Source organism: Oncorhynchus tshawytscha, linkage group LG17, assembly GCF_018296145.1.
Source record: "Oncorhynchus tshawytscha isolate Ot180627B linkage group LG17, Otsh_v2.0, whole genome shotgun sequence".
NCBI lineage: Eukaryota > Metazoa > Chordata > Actinopteri > Salmoniformes > Salmonidae > Oncorhynchus > Oncorhynchus tshawytscha.
The window spans coordinates 12,155,358-12,177,775 of NC_056445.1; the positions used below are offsets into that span (position 1 = coordinate 12,155,358).

Genomic DNA, 22,418 nt, shown 5'->3' on the forward strand with positions numbered 1-22,418 from the left:
CTTTTAAGCATCCAGATTAGTCTCCCGCTCATTGAAAGCGGGGAGCTTTGTTGTCAAGAGACTGGACATTGGCGAGTAGTATACTCGGAAGCGGTGGGTGGTGTGCATGCCTACGGAATCTGACCAGGAGGCCACTCTGTCTGCCTCTTCTGCCATCAACGTTGTTTTGGGTCAGCTTCTGGAATTAGATCCACTGTGTTGGGTGGTGGTCCGAACAAAGGATCCGCTTCGGGAAAGTCGTATTCCTGGTCGTAATGTCGGTTAAGTTGACGTCGCTTTTATATCAAATAGTTCTTCCTGGCTGAATGTAATAACACTTAAGATTTTCTGGGCTAACAATGTAAGAAATAATACATTAAAAAACTAAATACTGCATAGTTTCCTAAAGACTCAAAGCGAGGCACCATCTTAGATGTTTTTCAAATGTGTTCCTGGGAAGCTAATGCTAACATACACAATCTTATTAATGCCATTTCTGCTGATCACACATTAGAAGGCCATTTTATATTATGGACATACGGTGCCTTCAGAAGGTATTCACACACTGACTTTTTCCAGATTTTCTTGTATTACAGACAACATTTTAAATGCATTACATTGAGATTTGTGTCACTGGCTTACACATAATAACCCATAATGTCAAAGTGGAATTATATTTTTACAAATTAATTACAAAAGAAAAGCTGAAATGTCTTGAGTCAATAAGTATTCAAGCCCTTTGTTAAGGCAAGCCTAAGTATGTTCAGGAGTAAACATTAACTTAACAAGTCACAATCATTTGCATTGACACTCTGTGTGCAATCATAGTCTCTAACATGATTTTTATATGACTACCCCAACTCTGTACCCAACACATTCAATTATCTGCAAGGTCCCTCAATCAAGCAGTGAATTTAAAACACAGATTCAGCCACAAAGATCATGGAGGTTAATCAATGCCTTGCAAAGAGCATGGTGAAGTTATTAATTACACTTTGGATGGTGTATTAATACACCCAGTCACTGCAAAGATACAGCCGTCCTTTCTAACTCAGTTGCCGGAGAGGAAGGGAACCTCTCAGGGATTTCACCTTGAGGCCACTTTAAACAGTTACAGAGTTTAATGAATGTCTGTGATAGGAGAAAACTGAGGATGGATCAACAACATTGTAGTTACTCCACAATACTAACCTACATAATAGAGTGAAAAGAAGGAAGCCTGTAAAGACTACAAATATTCCAGAACATGCATCCTGTTTGCAATAAGGCACTAAAGTAAAACTGCTTAAAATATGGCAAATTAACTTTGTGTCCGGAATACAAAGCATTATGTTTGGAGAAAATCCAACACAACACATCATTGAGTTCCACTCTTCCGATTTTCAAGCATATTGGTGAGTGTATCATGTTATGGATATGCTCATCATCGGCAAGGACCAGGGAGTGTTTTAGGATAAAAAGAGCTAAGCACAGGCAAAATCCTAGAGGAAAACCTGGTTCAGTTTGCTTCCGAACAGACACTGGCAGACAAATTCACCTTTCAGCAGGACAATAACCTAAAACACAAGTCCAAATATAGACTGAAGTTACTTACCAAGACAACATTGAATGTTCCTGAGTGGTCAAGTTACAATTTTGACTTAAAATGGGTTAGAAAATATATGACAAGACTTGAAAATGGTTGTCTAGTAATGATCAACAACCAACTTGACATAGCTTTAATCCAACCGCGTTGTCAGTTTTCAAAAAGGCTTTATGGCGATTGTCGTTTTGTTCAATAAAGTCCTTCTTTATATCCCCCAAAAGGCAGTTTAGTTGGCGCGTTTGATTCAGTAATCCACCCGTTCCACTCATTCAACATGCGTACAAAGGAATCCCAAAAGTTACCAATAAACTTCGTCCAAACAAGTCAAACAACGTTTCTATTCAATCCTCTGGTACCCTAATATGTAAATAAATGATACAATTTAACACGGAATGTAGTATGTTCAATACTGGGGATAAATAACGAAGTGCGCGCCCTCATCCAAGCGTCAAAAAACTACAGTCCAAAATGAAAGCCACATTGAAAAACTACAATAACAAACTCATTTTTCAAAAAACAAGCCTGAAACCCTTTCTAAAGACTGTTGACATCTAGTGGAAGCCATATGAACTGCAATCTGGGAGGATTTCCTTTGAATATCCCATAGACAAGCATTTCAATGGGTGGTGACCTCAAAAAAAATTCAGGATGGATTATACTCTGGTTTTCACCTGCCATATAAGTTCTGTTATACTGACAGACATTATTTTAACAGTTTTATGAAACTTCAGAATGTGTTCTATCCAATGCTACCAATTATTTGTATATCCTAGCTTCTGGGCCTGATTAACAGGCAGTTTTCTTTGGGCACGTCAGTCATCCGAACTTCCGAATACTGCCCCTAGCCTTTAAGAATTCAAAAATATATCATGTGCAAATATTGTCCAATCCAGGTGTGCAAAGCTGTCAGACATACCCAGAAAGTCTCACAGCTGTAACCGCTGCCAAAGGGTATTCAAAAATGTATTGACTCAGGGGTGTGAGAACCTATTTCTGTGTTTCATTTTCAATATATTTGCAAAAACATATTTTCACTTTGTCATTATGGGGTATTGTGTGTAGATGGGTGAGAGAAGAAACAATTGAATCCATGTTGAATTCAGGCTGTAACACAACAAAATGTAGAATAAGTCAAGGGGTATAAATACTTTCTGAAGGCACTGCACTTATGTTAATGTAACTTTTCTTGATGTTGTGTTTTGCTGCCATGTCAGGGGAAAATCTCGTAATACCTGAAATCATTGATATCTGAGAATATGAAGATTATTTGGTTTCCAGTAAACTCCTGGAGTTACTCGTACAGACGCCATGTTGCCATTATTATGGTGTTTGTGTATCTTGAAAAGAAGACTGTTTTGTTTATTTATGTGATGTAAGAACAGAAATGGAGTAAAGAGAAACAATGGACATCATGTATCCTACTGAGGTAAAAAAAAAAACAAGCTGGAAAAATTTGAAAAAACATTGGCAATATTTTTCACCATCAGCAATTGCCTAAATACAACATGTTGATCAAAATGTGTAGAATGGTAGTGATTGACAGAAGGGAATGAAAAGGGGGGAAATGTATCACTCCTCACAGATAAAATAACGCCTGGAAAGACAGCCCTGATCATCTCCATCCCAGTGTCTGTCCATCGGTCCAGACCCAGAATCCAAATCGACATCTCCGTCTCAGACCCAGCCACGCGGGACCAGGGAGACGAGCTGCCCTCAGGTTCTGCTCCACAAACTTGGACCTCCTCAAAGTAGTCTGAAGGAGTTCAATTCATAAGAGAAAAATAAAGGGTTATTTAAAAAAATATCTTAACCGTTTTATAACCCTTGCACTGATACATGTCAAGGATGCAATATGAACCATCTTAATCTCTCTGTCTTTACCGAACTGTGTTGAAATATTGGCTGAAATAATTAAAAACCTTTTGTATAGCAATTTTACATGTATTATGACTACAGTTATCCTGTATCCTACTCATGGTTGGACTTTTCTATTTGGACTTTCACTCACCCTCATAGCAGAATGAATCTCCTTGGTTTGCACTCTCAATAGCTATCAGTAATTCATTTTACACAGGGTTTGTCATCACTTGGTTTCAGTAACCAGTTTCTACAGGCATATCTCCATCCATCATACAGCAAGCGGATCCAGAAAGGAGTGGAGGTTGTCATCCCTCTCTTCTTCACCACCTCCTTCTGTCCATCGTTCCTGATGCTGACCAGGTCAGTCTACTCCTCTCTGCAGTAACTCTGAGCCTCATACCGACTATAAGAACTGCCAGGTTTAAAACAACGCAATTAGGGTAAATATTGGATAGAACACACATTGGGTTATTTTGACCCTGCTAGTTGGGGCTCTAGTTGGGTTGTTAGGGTATTAATGCTGGGTTATTGAGCTATGACCCACCGGGTCAGATCAGAATACTGGAGGTGTTGCTTAGTGGGGGCTTGGCTTTCAATTAGATCTTAGGCCACCCTTGAGAGTAAATTTAGTTCTGGCTCGTGTTGTATTGTCATCACATACTCAAGTTTAGCACGGACACTTTTGTAGCTTTTGTGAGACTTACACAAGAGTATGAACTCCTCAAGTGTCTATGTCATCAATGATGTCAGAAGCTTTGTTTGATCACATGCTTTTTTCAAACCGTCTGTTTGCAAAATGTGAGATCCCACAATGTACACATTTAATTTGGTCAACGGTATCCCCCGGGACCTGCAGCACTTAAACCATAATCTTTCACCATACTCTCTAGATCTTCACCTTAATCCCCTTTAATTCTGGGAAGCACCAGATTTTCTCACAATGATCTAGTTTGTATATCAAGTAGTGATTCTCTTTTTAAGTTAAAGTTAGCTTCGATAACATTGACACTTCTAATCAGCTTTTTAGTTTATTTGTCCATTGCTGCTCAGCTTCCTCCTGATTGTTAAGTGACAATACCAATATAGTGCTCTTGGCAGTAGTCCCCAGCTTCTGTCTAGGTGATTGACCCTTATATTAGTTGTAACTGTCTGAGGCGGCTGAGTGTGTCTGTGCAGCAGACACCTGAATATAGAATGTATTTTATCACACAAACGTTAAGTATGCATATGACCAACAAATGAAGCATGATAGGTTTATTTATGGTTTGATATGTTGTTCATACGGTTACTGTATGTTGTGGTTAAATACAGATGTTTGAGTCCTAACAGGTACAGAGTAGGAGTAAGAGATGGGGCATCACCATGGTGAGAGCAGGGTCAGGAGAGATGGAGGGGAGGAGAGGTGATTGGATGACCCTGTGTCTGAATCCTGGCTTAGGAAGACCACCAAAAATTCAGAAATTTTAATTCCAAACTACAACATTTTCAGACAAGATAGAACTGCCAAAGGGGGCGGTGTTGCAATCTACTGCAAAGATAGCCTGCAGAGTTCTGTCCTACTATCCAGGTCTGTACCCAAACAATTTGAACTTCTACTTTTAAAAATCCACCTCTCTAAAAACAAGTCTCTCACCGTTGCCGCCTGCTATAGACCACCCTCTGCCCCCAGCTGTGCTCTGGACACCATATGTGAACTGATTGCCCCCCATCTGTCTTCAGAGTTCGTGCTGCTAGGCGACCTAAACTGGAACATGCTTAACACCCCAGCCATCCTAAAATCTAAACTTGATGCCCTCAATCTCACACAAATTATCAATGAACCTACCAGGTACCTCCCCAAAGCCTTAAACACGGGCACCCTCATAGATGTCATCCTAACCAACTTCCCCTCTAAATACACCTCTGCTGTCTTCAACCAAGATCTCAGCGATCACTGCCTCATTGCCTGCATCCGTAATGGGTCAGCGGTCAAACGACCTCCACTCATCACTGTAAAACGCTCCCTGAAACACTTCTGCGAGCAGGCCTTTCTAATCGACCTGGCCGGGGTATCCTGGAAGGATATTGATCTCATCCCGTCAGTAGAGGATGCCTGGATATTTTTTTAAATGCCTTCCTAACCATCTTAAATAAACATGCCCCATTCAAGAAATTTAGAACCAGGAACAGATATAGCCCTTGGTTCTCCCCAGACCTGACTGCCCTTAACCAACACAAAAACATCCTATGGCGTTCTGCATTAGCATCGAACAGCCCCCGTGATATGCAGCTGTTCAGGGAAGCTAGAAACCATTATACACAGGCAGTTAGAAAAGCCAAGGCTAACTTTTTCAAGCAGAAATTTGCTTCCTGCAACACTAACTCAAAAAAGGTCTGGGACACTGTAAAGTCCATGGAGAATAAGAACACCTCCTCCCAGCTGCCCACTGCACTGAAGATAGGAAACACTGTCACCACTGATAAATCCACCATAATTGAGAATTTCAATAAGCATTTTTCTACGGCTGGCCATGCTTTCCACCTGGCTACTCCTACCCCGGACAACAGCACTGCACCCCCAACAGCAACTCGCCCAAGCCTTCCTCATTTCTCCTTCTCCCAAATCCATTCAGCTGATGTTCTGAAAGAGCTGCAAAATCTGGACCCCTACAAATCAGCCGGGCTAGACAATCTGGACCCTTTCTTTCTAAAATTATCTGCCGAAATTGTTGCCACCCCTATTACTAGCCTGTTCAACCTCTCTTTCGTGTCGTCTGAGATTCCCAAAGATTGGAAAGCAGCTGCGGTCATCCCCTCTTCAAAGGGGGGACACTCTTGACCCAAACTGCTACAGACCTATATCTATCCTACCGTGCCTTTCTAAGGTCTTCGAAAGCCAAGTCAACAAACAGATTACCGACCATTTCGAATCTCACCATACCTTCTCTGCTATGCAATCTGGTTTCAGAGCTGGTCATGGGTGCACCTCAGCCACGCTCAAGGTCCTAAACAATATCTTAACCACCATCGATAAAAAAACATTACTGTGCAGCCGTATTCATTGATCTGGCCAAGGCTTTCGACTCTGTCAATCACCACATCCTCATCGGCAGACTCGACAGCCTTGGTTTCTCAAATGATTGCCTCGCCTGGTTCACCAACTACTTCTCTGATAGAGTTCAGTGTGTCAAATCGGAGGGTCTGCTGTCCGGACCTCTGGCAGTCTCTATGGGGGTGCCACAGGGTTCAATTCTTGGACCGACTCTCTTCTCTGTATACATCAATGAGGTCGCTCTTGCTGCTGGTGAGTCTCTGATCCACCTCTACGCAGACGACACCATTCTGTATACTTCCGGCCCTTCTTTGGACACTGTGTTAACAACCCTCCAGGCAAGCTTCAATGCCATACAACTCTCCTTCCGTGGCCTCCAATTGCTCTTGAATACAAGTAAAACTAAATGCATGCTCTTCAACCGATCGCTACCTGCACCTACCCGCCTGTCCAACATCACTACTCTGGACGGCTCTGACTTAGAATACGTGGACAACTACAAATACTTAGGTGTCTGGTTAGACTGTAAACTCTCCTTCCAGACCCATATCAAACATCTCCAATCCAAAGTTAAATCTAGAATTGGCTTCCTATTTGGCAACAAAGCATCCTTCACTCATGCTGCCAAACATACCCTTGTAAAACTGACCATCCTACCAATCCTCGACTTTGGCGATGTCATTTACAAAATAGCCTCCAATACCCTACTCAACAAATTGGATGCAGTCTATCACAGTGCAATCCGTTTTGTCACCAAAGCCCCATATACTACCCACCATTGCGACCTGTACGCTCTCGTTGGCTGGCCCTCGCATCATACTCGTCGCCAAACCCACTGGCTCCATGTCATCTACAAGACCCTGCTAGGCAAAGTCCCCCCTTTATCTCAGCTCGCTGGTCACCATAGCATCTCCCACCTGTAGCACACGCTCCAGCAGGTATATCTCTCTAGTCACCCCCAAAACCAATTCTTTCTTTGGCCGCCTCTCCTTCCAGTTCTCTGCTGCCAATGACTGGAACGAACTACAAAAATCTCTGAAACTGGAAACACTTATCTCCCTCACTAGCTTTAAGCACCAACTGTCAGAGCAGCTCACAGATTACTGCACCTGTACATATCCCACCTATAATTTAGCCCAAACAACTACCTCTTTCCCAACTGTATTTAATTTTAATTTATTTATTTATTTTGCTCCTTTGCACCCCATTATTTTTTATTTCTACTTTGCACATTCTTCCATTGCAAAACTACCATTCCAGTGTTTTACTTGCTATATTGTATTTACTTTGCCACCATGGCCTTTTTTGCCTTTACCTCCCTTCTCACCTCATTTGCTCACATTGTATATAGACTTGTTTATTCTGTATTATTGACTGTATGTTTGTTTTACTCCATGTGTAACTCTGTGTCGTTGTATCTGTCGAACTGCTTTGCTTTATCTTGGCCAGGTCGCAATTGTAAATGAGAACTTGTTCTCAACTTGCCTACCTGGTTAAATAAAGGTAAAATAAATAAAATTTCCTGAATGAGGATGGAGGTGTGAGATGTAGGAGTTTACATCCAACACATTGACCGTTAATATTTCAGAAATCAAAATCAACACTACATTTTGAAAGTTCCAATTCCAAAATTCAAACTCAATGCAATTCCTTCACTTTATCATCATAAACATGACATCATAGCAATACTACGATGGGTCATTGAAATTACCAATCTAGCTTTTGTGTTCAGGTTACATGCATTTAATAACCTCACAAACTGGTCCAGTGTTATCAGTTTCTCAGATTAATTGGTACAATATCTATTTCACATGCCATGGGCTGTGTAGAGAATGACTGGATCTGTTCTGGGATCTGATCCTCCAGTCTGAAGGGGTCTAATGTGTATATACTGTAGTTGAAATATTATTCTAAAACTTGGTCTGCTACATATCAACATACTGTGTTGATAATGCATATATATCATGCTTACTTTACGGTGGCTTAACAGGACCATTAACTATAGATTTCCTTCATTTTCTACACTTCACCTCACCTCTCAAATGTATTTTAATTTTACCTTTATTTATTCAGTGTAAAACACATTGAGAACAGGTTCTCTTTTATAAGTGTGCCCTGTTCACATTGTTAAAAGACAAAACACAACAAAAACATGCTAGTACTCCAACACGCGCAAATATATTACAACAAGCACTCAACCAGAGGCGAACACATTCCCCTTAAGAGTATCCTTAATCAATGCTTTAAATTCATTTAAAGGCACGCAGCTAATTTCACAGAACATTCCACTTCTGCCTAGAAGATACATTTGACATGTTAGTAATTTGGCAGAGGCTTTTATCCAAGCGACTTAAAGAGATGCTCTGGAGAATTTTGAATAATTTTTAGCCAGTAGTTCTGAAATTGGCACTCATGAGCCAAAAGTGTTTCAAACTAGAGATTTCGTGGCAAATTGAAAATAATTCTGCTCAATACACATGTATGAAACTACACATAGACACATCCAGCCCAAAGCTGGAAGTTTATAAAAATGAATTCTTAGCCACCAAAGTACCGGAGCATGTCTTTAAAGTTATTGTATCTAATAGACAGGTTGGTTGTTTAGCAAAAAAAAACTATGTTGCAAAACAGACAGGATTGGTTTAGATTGTTGACAACAGGTAATCTATATTTCATCCCCAAATGTTTATTGAAGTTTGCGCAATGAATACTTGTCTCTCAAATACATCATTACAGTTGTTGCTCAGCTAGCTATCAAATTGTAGCCACTGAAGCATAGACATGACCTGAGTCAACACCTCAAAACAAGACATGGTATCAATAAGATACAATGAGCTGAAATGAGCCACAAGGCAGCTTCTTGCTTTGTTGCTAGCTATCTGACCATTCAGAATCATAACACCACATGGCCTTCTGGCTCATCAATGCACACGCATCTTATTCTTGATGTTGTCAGCCAACCCATCTATATAGAAAATGAGTTACGCCACGTACACACTCAGGTTGTACAAATGATGTACAACAGACTTGAGAAATCACTTGTGATACAAGTTGCAACAGACATGTTTGTGACACAACATAGTTTGTCTCCACACAAATACTTCCACAACGATCGCCGAGGAACCGCGAGATGTTTACGTAATCATTTTTGTGCAGACAAACTATCTGTCGTGTCAATTGTCTTGTAAATTAGTTGCACAAACTGAGTGTGTATGGGGTCAGAGATTGGTACCAGAAAATATTTTGAACTACTTAACCAGTAGGTACATTGATGTTGTGATGTGTCTATCGAGAGTGTTACTGGTATAAGTTAATGCTAACATGCACAATCTACATTAAGCAAAAAATATAAACGTAAAGTGTTGGTCCAATGAGCTGAAATAAAAAAATATCAGAAATTTTCCAGACACCCAGAAATCGTATTTCTCTCAAATGTTCTGCTCAAAGGTATTTACATCCCCCTCCTTCGCCAAGATAATCCATCAACCTGACAGGTGTGGCATATCAAGAAGCTGATTAAACAGAATGATCATTAGACGAGTGCACCTTTTGCTGGGGACAATAAAAGGTCACTTTAAATTGTGCAGTTTTGTCAGACAACATAAAACCACAGATGTCTCCAGTTTTGAGGGAGCATGCAATTGGCATCCTGACTACAGGAATGTCCACCAGAGTTGTTCCCAGAGATTTGCATATTAATTTCTCTACCATAAGCTGCTTCCAATGTCATTTTAGAGAATTTGGCCGCACGTCCAACCAGCCTCACAACCGCAGACCTTGTGTAGCCACGCCAGCCCCTCCATGCGGCTTCTTCACCAGCTTCACCTGCGTCTTAGGGTGGGGGCTGAGGAGTATTTCTGTCTGTAATAAAATATTCATTCTGATTGGCTGGGTCTGGCTCCTTAGTGGGTAGGTCTGGCTGCCACCTATGGCTGCACCCCTTTCCAGTCAAGTGAAATCCATAGATTAGCGCCTAATGAATTTGTTTAAATTGACTGATTTCCTTATATGAACTGTAACTCATTAAAATCTTTGAAATTGTTCCATATTCTTTATTCAGTATAAATGCCCTTTCCTACTAAGGGCCTGTTGATCCCTGTTTGGAATGTTATTTGATTCTGCAGTCTCATAAAATGTCTGCGTCCACTTGTAGGAGGTCCGTTTGAATTTATAAAAATACATTTATATTTTTTGCTCCATGAAGTAATCCAACAATGTGTACGCTGCCTTCTATGTCTACTGTATTTCAAGTCTTCTCTCATTGATCGAGGCAGGTGTCTGTCATCCTGACATGGGACACTTGGGGATGGACACCCACCTGTCTCAATCAGTGAGAGAGAACTTGAAATAGACAAGATGGCGGAATCCACTCATCCCTGTTATGTCTGGTAGTTACTCATACTGACATCTTGTTGCAACATCTGTGTTTGTGTGTGTTTAAAAGAAGACAAAAAAACCCTCTTATGTTTTGTTTATTTTTCTAAAGTAAGAACAGAAATTGGGAGAAGAGAGTATGTTTACAATGTCCATTATATAAAATATATGACTTTACTATCATTTTTATTTGCTTAGTCATCGTTAACATGATACTAATAATTAAATAAAATTGTGTTTAGACTGTCTAGAGTATTAATTACAGTAACCCATAGTTACAATAATGATGACATGGGTAAATCTAGGATAAACAAGTTTGCTTAATGTCAAACGTATTATGACAAGTGAATAAAATATTTTAATAATATGACATAATGTTCTATATTTTTTTTATTTACATTTTTAAAATATCTGAAATATCACACAATTTTACTCAATGATTTTTGATAAAATGTTATGTCAATGACTATGTATATTGTACATTGCATTGCATGCTGAAAGCTTAAACATAAAAAAAATCTTTGTCAAGATTTCAATCAGCAATTACCTAAAAAAAAACACACAGTCAAAATGTGAGAAATAGTAAAGACAATTCAATTAACAAGTTGGAAATGTATTACAACTCTTCTTCACAAATAAAAAAGCGATTGGACAGACAATCCTGATCACTCCACTTGTATCCCTCCTCCATTGCCATGGCACCACAGTGGTTGGACAGAGGCTGTTCAGGCTGTCTGTCTCCCTCCCAGTTACTCCACCCCACTTGCAGCCCATTGGTCCAGACCCAGAACCCAAAGAGACGGCTCTGTCTCAGACCCACCCACACAGGACCAGTAAAATCAGTCCCATTAAACTTCTGCTTGATTGCCTCCAGGTCTTCTTCTGTCTCAATACGCAGCAGTCCATGGTAGTTCTTCTTGCAATAGTCCAGAGCCTGTTCCCAAGACTTTCTTTCACTGATATTGTGGATGCGAACTGATCCTGAAAGACATAAATGTGGTATTCAAGATATTTAACTTGTTCATATTAGCTTGTTTTGGCACCCATTTTAACTCTCAGATATTAGGGGCAAGATAAGCAGGCACATAATAATTTCAGTAATAGTTATATGTCATTATAGCCCGGTGGAACCAGCATGATATCATGATAGCCCTGCATTGTGTTTGACTTGACAAGTGAAGGGAATAGAAAGGGAGTGCAGCGTTCAGTCCCCTTGACCAGGCTACTATCAATATAGAGTAACAACCTTTCATACAAATAAGAAGCAGTTTGACTATGTTCCTCTTTGACAACTTACCTTCAGAGCAGAATGTATATGTTGCATCATTTAAATGTGGCATTGTGAGTATAGATGTGTCTTTTTCAGTCCGGTAAAGAACAGTGTGATTCTGTCCTGCTATAGGATAGTTTGTCGATGTGCTCCAGTCTCTGTAGGCAGATCTCCCTCCATCAGACCACTCCCAGTCATCATACAGCAGGCCGATCCAGTAAGAAGAGGTGCTGTTCATTCCTTTCTTCTTCACTTGCTCCTTCTGTCCCTCGTTCCTGATGCTGACCAGGTCAGTGTAGTTCTCCTTGCAGTAACTCTGAGCCTTATACCAGGTCATGTTCTGTTCAATCAGGAAGGAATCACCAGACCCTGCGCACACACAATGAACTAACATTTTACTCTACTCAACTTAGTTTGATATAAAATAATGATATCTAGAAATTGTTGAAGAATTATAATAATATTAACTAGATGTTGATGAGGAGCAACAACATCTAGGAAATCTAATGTTTGTTGTAGTATGGAATGTTTTACCTTCTCTGTAACACATTAAGTATTTCTGCTCTTTACAATTCTTCCATGTTGTATTATCTTTGAGTATGGCTGCACACATTGGCTCTGTGCACGGGCTTGGAAGTGGTGACCATGCAGTGTCATTAACAGTGTCTCCATTGGACCACTTCAGACTGTGCTCTGTGCGATGGAGACCTATCCAGGCTGAATAGCTGCTTTGAGATGCCATGACCTGTATCAGCTGCTCAGATTCCTCCCGATTGTACAAAGTGACAAGATCAGTGTAGTTCTTCCTGCAGATGTCCTGTGCATCTGTCCATTTTAAACTCCTTTCAATGAGATGGAACTGTTTGAGGCGGCTGAGTGCGGCTGTGCAGCAGACACCTGAGGACAGAGACTATTTCATTATGTGAAATGTAAACATGCACACAGAAAACAAATGACAGAGGAGAAGTTAGTGTGGTTTGTCGTATTGTGCGTACAGCATACTGTTTTGTGTTTTGTGTTTTGTTAGGTCAAGTGAATTCTATACCTGCACAGAGTAGGAATAGGAGAGAGGTCATCTCCATGGGGACAGCAGGGTCAGGAGTGACAGAGGAGAGGTGATGGGATGGTGTCCTGCGTGAGAAGAAAGAGGTGTCATATTTAGGATTTGACGGTTATCACACTTTGGCTTTGAGTTTTTTAATTGAATCAGGTACTAGTACTACAGCGCCTGCATCATTACAAGAGTTGAGCTGCATGATTGATCACAAAAAAAAAGTCAGTAATGTAAACAACGTCTGACATTATTTTCTGATAAAACAAACTTTAATTAATTGAATATGCACATTTAGAGATCAATAGACTAACATTTAATGTATATTATTAATACAATATTTTCCTTATTAGTTTCAACAAGAAGGCAGTTTAAAAAAAATGTAATGTTTAATATGAATCCACATTAAAAGTGGTCCTTAGGTTACTGTAACTTTTTATTAAAATGCATGTGATTAGTTACTACACAAATAACATGGTAAAATTGATAAACATTTAAATATATCAAAAGTCTGTCTTACCTGCTGTAGCTTTTGTAGAGAATAAATGGGTCTGGTATGAATCGAATATGATGAGGTGTGATCTGTTTAGAAACAGTGCATCCTAAGCTAGGCTCTGCCTAACTATGTGTATATTCAAAACACAAGGCCGAACAGTGTAATAAAACACATAATGAAGTTATTACACTACAATAAAATGTCCTGGGTGGCACGCAAACAACACATAACCTTTATAAAGTACTGTCAATGAGATTCACAAATGTTTCTTAAGACGAACACATGAACCCCACTTCACCAGCACCCCTCGTCCCAACTCATCTCTAAAAGAGTAATAGACCTAATACAGTGAGGGTGATGTTTATGTTGAAAATGATCCCATTACTGGAACTTTGTAAGGATATTTGATACTCTGGATGTGTTGGTGTGAAAGATAACTTTTCTGTAGGTGTTGCGAGAACTATTGAGCTGTGTTTGTATCCATATCAGGGGAAATCTCTCTCTGGGTTGGAGGAAACGTGTATCAGGGTATCCTGAGGACTTATTTCCTCATAGTGTAGTGTGAGTCAGGCCTGGGGTCTGTCTGCTCTCTAGATGGGTTGGACAACAGAGACTGAAACACAGCCAGAGAGGGATATCAACAGTGTGACAGGGCTGTATCGGCTTTCTGTCCTCTCTGGTTAGCCAAACAATCAAACAAGTTACCTCCAAAACAAGTTTTCACGTACATGTTTTCTATGGTATACATTTCTGGTATCCTAACTTTGCACCTACTTTGTTGCACTGAGCAAAGAGTTGATTTATTTGGACTCAAAAACATTAAAATTATCAGAGTGGTTATTTGTTAATATTTGTACAGTATACAGTAAATGCTTAGTATAGTGCAGTATTTGGCACTATATAGCATTGTCTTTTCACCATGCAGAGGTCATGAACTGTTTGTTTTCACCATCATAGAAACACCTCCAGTCTTCCTGGAGCACACATTTGAATGACCGCCTCACATGCAAATAGATTCTAGTAATAACCTTCAGTTACTGTAGTGACTTTGTACATTGATGATTGTGTGTTGTGCAGCAGAGGAGACTATAAAGCTCTATTTGCTTTTTTGGGGGTCTAATTTAGCATTTAGACAGAGAGATGCAATAGAAACATTAACTGAGTAAAACGCTTTGCAAAAGATAAACACTCAAATTATAACCATAAAGGATATTTATGTGAGCTTGTTTTCCTGGTACCTAATGGACACCACATTGCTGAACAACATTGCATATGCAAAATTGATTAAAATAGGTGTTTGAGAAGACCTGGGTCTGTCTGAGTACAATCTTGCTTTTGAGCCATACAGTCATACAGCTGATAATGTCCCATTTTAACTTATTTTGGTCATATTGGAAATATTGGAATACAATATTAGGTACTCTGCCTAACATCAATCACTATAATCTTAGAGAAAATATCTTAATGTGAATATTGTTTGTCAGAGTCCAGTTCTCTGTGTGTTTCAGACCTGGGCAAAAAAATACACGTTTTTCAAATACTCAAGGTAGTTGGATATAGTTTATATAGAGGTTAAACTAAAATGTAATTCTTTTCTTTGATATTCAAATACATGTGTCAGAAAAACAAATAATATTTTTAATTATTTTGGAATACGACCCAGAAAACCAAATAATATTTTGCAAGTTATTAAAAAAATAAATACATTTTTGATGACTGCCAAATATTTTATGAAGAATCAAAACTACAGCATTTAGTTGAAACATATTATCATAAGCACATGATTTGGAGGGCTCTTCAATATGAATCTTAATATAGCCTATAGCTAGTATGAAATACATAAGGGACATGGAATCACCTCAACACAACATTAGAGCAGACCACTTTTGCAGCTTCAAAATGACTACAACATACATTTACATAACGAGTGAGACATAATACATTAACGCTTGACATCCTGTACATCAAGTACTACAGATGTGAGACATAATACATTAACGCTTGACATCCTGTACATCAAGTACTACAGATGTGACATTGTAACTTTGATTATTACAATAGCAAAATTGTTGTTACATACACAGCAAGTGTATTAAAATGAGAGAAGGTGATGTCACCTTGTCCCCTTCCAAGTGTTTGACATGCAGGAGGGGACCAGTACCTTTATGTTCCAACTTTATCCATGTAGAAGCAACAGTCATTTTTCATATTTTGATCTGGTTTCCTTCAAGTATCATCCAATTTCATGAAAAACATGATTTTGACTCTTCGTGACCTTCAACATTTAAGAATTTGCTGTTGTAATAATCACACAATTACAACACACGTATAGGACTTGATGTATAAACCACAGTATACTCAACAACCACGAGTATTTGAAAAGTTGGTATTTTCAAATAAATGACAACATTTTCTGCCCAGGTCTAGTTTTTAGGGGGGATTAGTATAGCCCCAGTTGCTCTGAGACTGAACACGTGATGTTATTGTAGCGATGGACAGCCCAATGGGCATTGACGGCAAACATGGTTGCTACCAGCCAAGACTAGCCGTGTGTGTGTGTGTGTGATTGTGTTACCATTGTGTGTGTGTGTGTGTGTGTGTGTGTGATTGTGTTACCATTGTGTGTGTGTGTGTGTGTGTGTGTGTGTGTGTGTGTGTGTGTGTGTGTGTGTGTGTGTGTGTGTGTGTGTGTGTGTGTGTGATTGTGTTGTGTGATGGTGAATTAAAGTATATTAGCATGGTTACAGGCTACAGGGCAGGAGATCCCATCTGTTTATCTACAACAGAGTGGACACAGAGGGGCCTCGACACAGAGGCCTAGGGATTCACCAGACAACGGCATATGATACACTTTATTGTTGATTTGGAGCTTTATTCCCCCAGGAGAGTTTGTTCATCCAAAGTCAGCACATTCATGAAGATGCCTTATTGTAGATATGTAAATATTGTATATCATGTATGTTGTATTACAGTTTGTCACTCTCTTGGTCCTCAGAGACAGCTGAGGATACATGGTGCGAAAGCAGCAGAGGATAATGGGGGTTAGGGTTCATTTTCATTTTCATTTGTGCATTCATTCCCCACTAAGATAATGTTGAGCTTAATATATAGTAACTACTTCACAACCCAATGAATATCTGCTTGCCTTGAGTATCTGTCATGTTGAAAACGTTTTCTCCTGTTTTGTGCCAACTAAACATAACCCTAATGTGGAGCAGAGGCCTTTAGGCCAGACTTCCAGTTGTGTCATGGCCCTAGCAGTAGCCAGACACAGAAATGCTGAGTGCATCCCAAATAGCATCCTTGTCCTTATTTAGGGCACTACTTTACAAAAGTAGTGCATTATATGGCGAATAGGGTGTCATTTGGGATGTAGCCTCTGTGTGTTGATGAAGGGCTATTGGTCTTCAAATGAAATAAACATTACTGTATCCAGGCATTTAAATGATTAACCATGAATAGCTGCAAAGAGAACCAGGGAATATATTCAAATAGGAATACACTGAGTCAAGGCTGTAGACTGATAACACTGACACACCATCTTTGCATATGCCCTTCTATCTTACTAAGGCTTGGTGTTTGTTTAAACAGTGAAGCTATCCTAGCACTGTACATTAAATACGGTTGTGTACTGTGCTGCATGTGTTTTCCAATGGGAGATCAAGATGTCTTACCAAATGTCTTCCTCCTCTAGCTTCTCTGAGTATCTCTAGAGAGAAAGAAAGAGAGAGAGAGAGAAATAGGAAGAGATGGATATATAAAATGTCTGCACACATTTGGATTTGGATAAAAAGCGTCTACTAAATGGCATTTATTGTTATTAGGTTGTTACATATTATTACATTTGAGAGAGAGTGAGAGAGACAGAGATGAATGGGATGGGTACTAAATGGCACCCTATCCACTATATAATGCACTACTGATGACCAGGGCCCATAGGGCATGCGGATCCATTTGGGACATACCCATGGGTGGGCAGAGCACTGTACATTTAATGTTGCATATAATCTTACATCATTAACATGGTAACACTTGAGCCATGTTGTAGTTGACACAACCATGTAGTAAACAGACAACGGCATTTTGTCGTCAACACACTTGAAATAGAATTTAGAACCGACTCATCATATTTTCTTTAGCTTCTTATCCATTCCATCACCGTGTGAATGTGACAGTTGATATCGTAACCCCGAGATAGGGGTCCCGCTAGCGGGACAACTTCCGGTGGATATGAAGGGCACGCAATTCAAATAAATAATCATAAAAATGATGGATATTAAACATTTAGGAACATACAAGTGTCTTATATCGGTTATAGAGGGCCAGTTTCTGTAGGCAGATCTCCCACCATCAGCCCCATGCAAAAGTCATCATACAGCAGGCTGATCCAGAAAGGAGTGGTGCTGTTCTTCTCTTTATTCTTCATCTCCTCCTCCATTCCCTTGTCTTGATGCTGACCAGGTCAGTGATGGGTTGGTGTCCTGTGTGAGAATGTGGAGGTGTCAGATTTCATTGCCAACTTTCACTGTTTTAAAAAAAAAATGTACTTTTTATTTCACCTTTATTCAAGCAGGTAGGCCAGTTGAGAACAAGTTCTCATTTACAACTGCGACCTGGCCAAGATAAAGCAAAGCAGTGCGACAGAAACACCAACACAGAGTTACATGGAATAAACAGGCGTACAGTCAATAACACAATAGAAAAAAAAGAAAGTCTATATACAGTGTGTGAAAATGGCGTGAGGAGGTAAGGCAATAAATAGGCCATAGTAGCAAAGTAATTACAATTTAGCAGATGAACACTGGAGTGATAGATTAGCAGATGATGATGAGCAGATGATGGTGTGTAAGTAGTGATACTGGTGTACAAAAGAGCAGCAAAGTAAATAAAAACAATATGGGGATGAGGTAGGTAGATTGGGTGGGCAATTTACAGATGGACTATGTACAGCTGCAGCGATCGGTTAGCTACTCAGATAGCTGATGTTTAAAGTTAGGGAAATGTAAGTCTCCAGCTTCAGCGATTTTTGCAATTCGTTCCAGTCACTGGCAGCAGAGAACTGGAAGGAAAGGCGGCCAAAAGAGGTGTTGGCTTTGGGGATGACCAGTGAGATATACCTGCTGGAACACGTGCTACGAGTGGGTGTTGTTATCGTGACCAGTGAGCTGAGATAAGGCGGAGCTTTACCTAGCATAGACTTGTAGATGACCTGGAGCCAGTGGGTCTGGTGACGAATATGTAGAGAGGGCCAGCCGACTAGAGCATAAAGGTCGCAGTGGTGGGTGGTACAATGCGCTTTGGTAACAAAACGGATGGCACTGTGTTAGACTGCATCCAATTTGCTGAGTAGAGTATTGGAAGCTATTTTGTAGATGACATTGCCGAAGTCGAGGATCGGTAGGATAGTCAGTTTTACGACGGTAAGTTTGGCGGAGTGAGTGAAGGAGGCTTTGTTGCGAAATAGAAAGCCGATTATAGATTTGATTTTGGATTGGAGATGTTTGATATGAGTCTGGAAGGAGAGTTTACAGTCTAGCCAGACACCCAGACACCTCACTGTATTGTGAGTACCTTCACTGTAACAAGAGTTGCACTGGTTGGTCGATCAGAAATGGTCAGGACTGCAAAAAAGGTAGCCACTTGTTCTGCATGCAAGCATGTCCATGTATTAGGTATTAGTGATCAGCCGGAAGATAATATCTGTAAGAGTTACAACCGATGACATGTACTGAGATAAAATAAACTCACTATTTCCTTTACAATATCCAGTAGATAAAGTACATTCCTTATGTCACACCCTGATCTGATTTCACCTGTCTTGTGCTTGTCTCCACTCTCCACCAGGTGCCTCCTAAAAAACAGAATGGTGCCGGAGAAGATGGCTGCCATTTTACGGGCTCATAACCAATTGTGCCATTGTGGTGTTTTTTTTGCTTTATTTGTAACTTATTTTGTACACAATGCCACCGTCTCTTATGACAATAAAGAGCTTCTGGATATCAAGACAGCGATTACTCACTTCGTACTGGACAAAGATTTTTTTTAACGACTCGGACGAAAAGGGTTTTCACAGACTGAAATATGTTCTGAGATTCTTCCCGATGGTATTGAGGAGTACACCACATCAGTCACAGGCTTCACCAATAAGTGCATCAATGACGTTGTCCCCACAGTGACCGTATGTACATACCCCAACCAGAAGCCATGGATTACAGGCCACACCCGCACTGAGCTAAGGGTAGAGCTGCCCGTTTCAAGGAGCGGGGCTCTAACCCGGAAGCTTATAAGAAATCCCGTTATGCTCTCCGACGAACCATCAAATGATCCAAGATGGCGTAGCAGTAAGTCGTCCTGTCTCGTCGTGTCCCTTGTATATATCGTTTCTTCTTCGTTTTTTACATATTTTTCTTTGCATATCTCTTCAAAAACATTTTGCTAAACCTAAGCTTCCAACTACTCTCCTGCAACCCGCCTCACCCAATGTAGCTATTTTTCCTAAAGTATTTATATTAACTTCGGAACCGGAACCCCTCAACTGAAGCTAGCCAGCTAACCACCAGCTATGCTAGCGGTCTTCAGCTAACCGGTCATCAGCTAAGCTAACCTTTAGCTCGGAAAGCTCTCGCCAGTTCGAACAACGCGACTCTAACCAGAGCATAACAGACCTATTTATTTTTCATCCCCGGATTCCCACCGCAAACGGAACATTTTTCAGCTGGATCTTCACAACTAGCTATCTAGCTAAACCGCAACCCCGGATGATTACTCCTGGCTAGCGCTTCCACCCACTTAGCGTGAAGCTAGCCCGGCCAGCGCACCTGTACTACCACCGTAGCATACTCCTGGGCTACAATACCCGGGCCCACGACCGGTCTAGCGATGTCACCGCATGAAGAGGAATAAACAGACTCACCCCATCGCGACGTCCCCCAAAGGCTAACTCTCTAGCCCTCGCTATCTCCCTGCTTGCTAAACTCGGCCTGCTAACTGCTAGCTTGTCTAGCACGGGCCTACGAACTGTTAGCTTGTTAGCACAGGCCTGCTAACCGTCTGAATCGCCGAGTCCCAAACACTCACCGGACCCATATTTACTTTCTATCTCTTCTTGATTTTTAATCTGTTTATACCTTTCCGGAAACCTGCCTCACCCAATGTGATATGGAATCGCTATTATTTTACATTTTTAGAACACACTCAAGAACCTCCAGAAGCTAACCAGCTAACTAGCTACAAGCTATTTAGTCATTGTTAACTTTTTTTCAACCTGGATAACACTCGCCAGTCCAGCTTCCCTGCCCCATCCACCGCTGCCCCCTGGACACTGATCTCTTGGCTACATAGCTGATGCACTCTGGACTGTCCATTAATCACGGTACTCCATTCTGCTTTTTTATGTTTTATCTGTCGGCCCCGTTGCCTAGTCAACGCAATTTTACCTGCTGTTGTTGTGCTAGCTGATTAGCTGTTGTCTCACCTCCTGTTTTAGCTAGCTTTCCCACTTCAACACCTGTGATTACTGTATGCCTCGCTGTATGTCTCTCTCAAATGTCAATATGCCTTGTATACTGTTGCTCAGGTTAGTTATCATTGTTCTAGTTCACAATGGAGCCCCTAGTTCTACTCTTCATACCCCTGATAACTCCTTTGTCCCACCTCCCACACATGCGGTGACCTCACCCATTACAACCAGCATGTCCAGAGATACAACCTCTCTCATCATCACCCAGTGCTTGGGCTTACCTCCGCTGTACCTGCACCCCACCATACCCCTGTCTGCGCATTATGCCCTGAATATATTCTACCATGCCCAGAAACCTGCTCCTCTTATTCTCTATCCCCAACGCTCTAGGCGACCAGTTTTGATAGCCTTTAGCCGCACCCTCATACTACTCCTTCTCTGTTCCGCGGGTGATGTGGAGGTAAACCCAGGCCCTGCATGTCCCCAGGCACCCTCATTTGTTGACTTCTGTGATCGAAAAAGCCTTGGTTTCATGCATGTCAACATCAGAAGCCTCCTCCCTAAGTTTGTTTTACTCACTGCTCGTGCACACTCTGCTAACCCTGATGTCCTTGCTGTGTCTGAATCCTGGCTCAGGAAGGCCACCAAAAATTCAGAGATTTCCATACCCAACTATAACATCTTCCGTCAAGATAGAACTGCCAAAGGGGGAGGAGTTGTAGTCTACTGCAGAGATAGCCTGCAAAGTAATGTCATACTTTCCAGGTCCATACCCAAACAGTTCGAACAACTAATTTTGAACATTACTCTCTCCAGAAATAAGTCTCTCACTGTTGCCGCCTGCTACCGACCCCCTCAGCTCCCAGCTGTGCCCTGGACACCATTTGTGAATTGATCGCCCCCCATCTAGCCTCAGAGTTTGTTCTGTTAGGTGACCTAAACTGGGATATGCTTAACACCCCGCCAGTCCTACAATCTAAGCTAGATGCCCTCAATCTCACACAAATCATCAAGGAACCCACCAGGTACAACCCTAACTCTGTAAACAAGGGCACTCTCATAGACGTCATCCTGACCAACTGGCCCTCCAAATACACCTCCGCTGTCTTCAACCAGGATCTCAGCGATCACTGCCTCATTGCCTGTATCCGCTACGGAGCCGCAGTCAAACGACCACCCCTCATCACTGTCAAACGCTCCCTAAAACACTTCTGTGAGCAGGCCTTTCTAATCGACCTGGCCCGGGTATCCTGGAAGGACATTGACCTCATCCCGTCAGTTGAGGATGCCTGGTCATTCTTTAAAAGTAACTT

General features: G+C 40.9%; 1 protein-coding gene across 1 annotated transcript; it reads right to left on the reverse strand.

Moving 5' to 3' along the window:
- Positions 1-10,911: 10,911 nt before the first annotated feature.
- LOC112216874 (secretory phospholipase A2 receptor) lies at positions 10,912-13,776 on the reverse strand. The gene is made up of 5 exons (XM_024377015.2): positions 13,671-13,776; positions 13,145-13,230; positions 12,634-12,996; positions 12,127-12,468; positions 10,912-11,810 (listed from the first exon to the last, which is right to left on the reverse strand). Exons 2-5 carry the CDS (start codon positions 13,179-13,181, stop codon positions 11,446-11,448), a joined length of 1,107 nt encoding a protein of 368 aa, XP_024232783.1. The 5' UTR covers positions 13,182-13,230; positions 13,671-13,776; the 3' UTR covers positions 10,912-11,445.
- Positions 13,777-22,418: the final 8,642 nt, after the last annotated feature.

Bases quoted from the DNA above. Each gene is read 5' to 3' on its own strand.
- LOC112216874 (XM_024377015.2), bottom strand. From the start codon at position 13,181: ATGGAGATGACCTCTCTCCTATTCCTACTCTGTGCAG. The intron at 12,997-13,144 runs GTATAGAATTCA...CTCTGTCCTCAG, and splicing joins CCTATTCCTACTCTGTGCAG to GTGTCTGCTGCACAGCCGCA. The intron at 12,469-12,633 runs GTAAAACATTCC...GTGTGTGCGCAG, and splicing joins CTTAATGTGTTACAGAGAAG to GGTCTGGTGATTCCTTCCTG.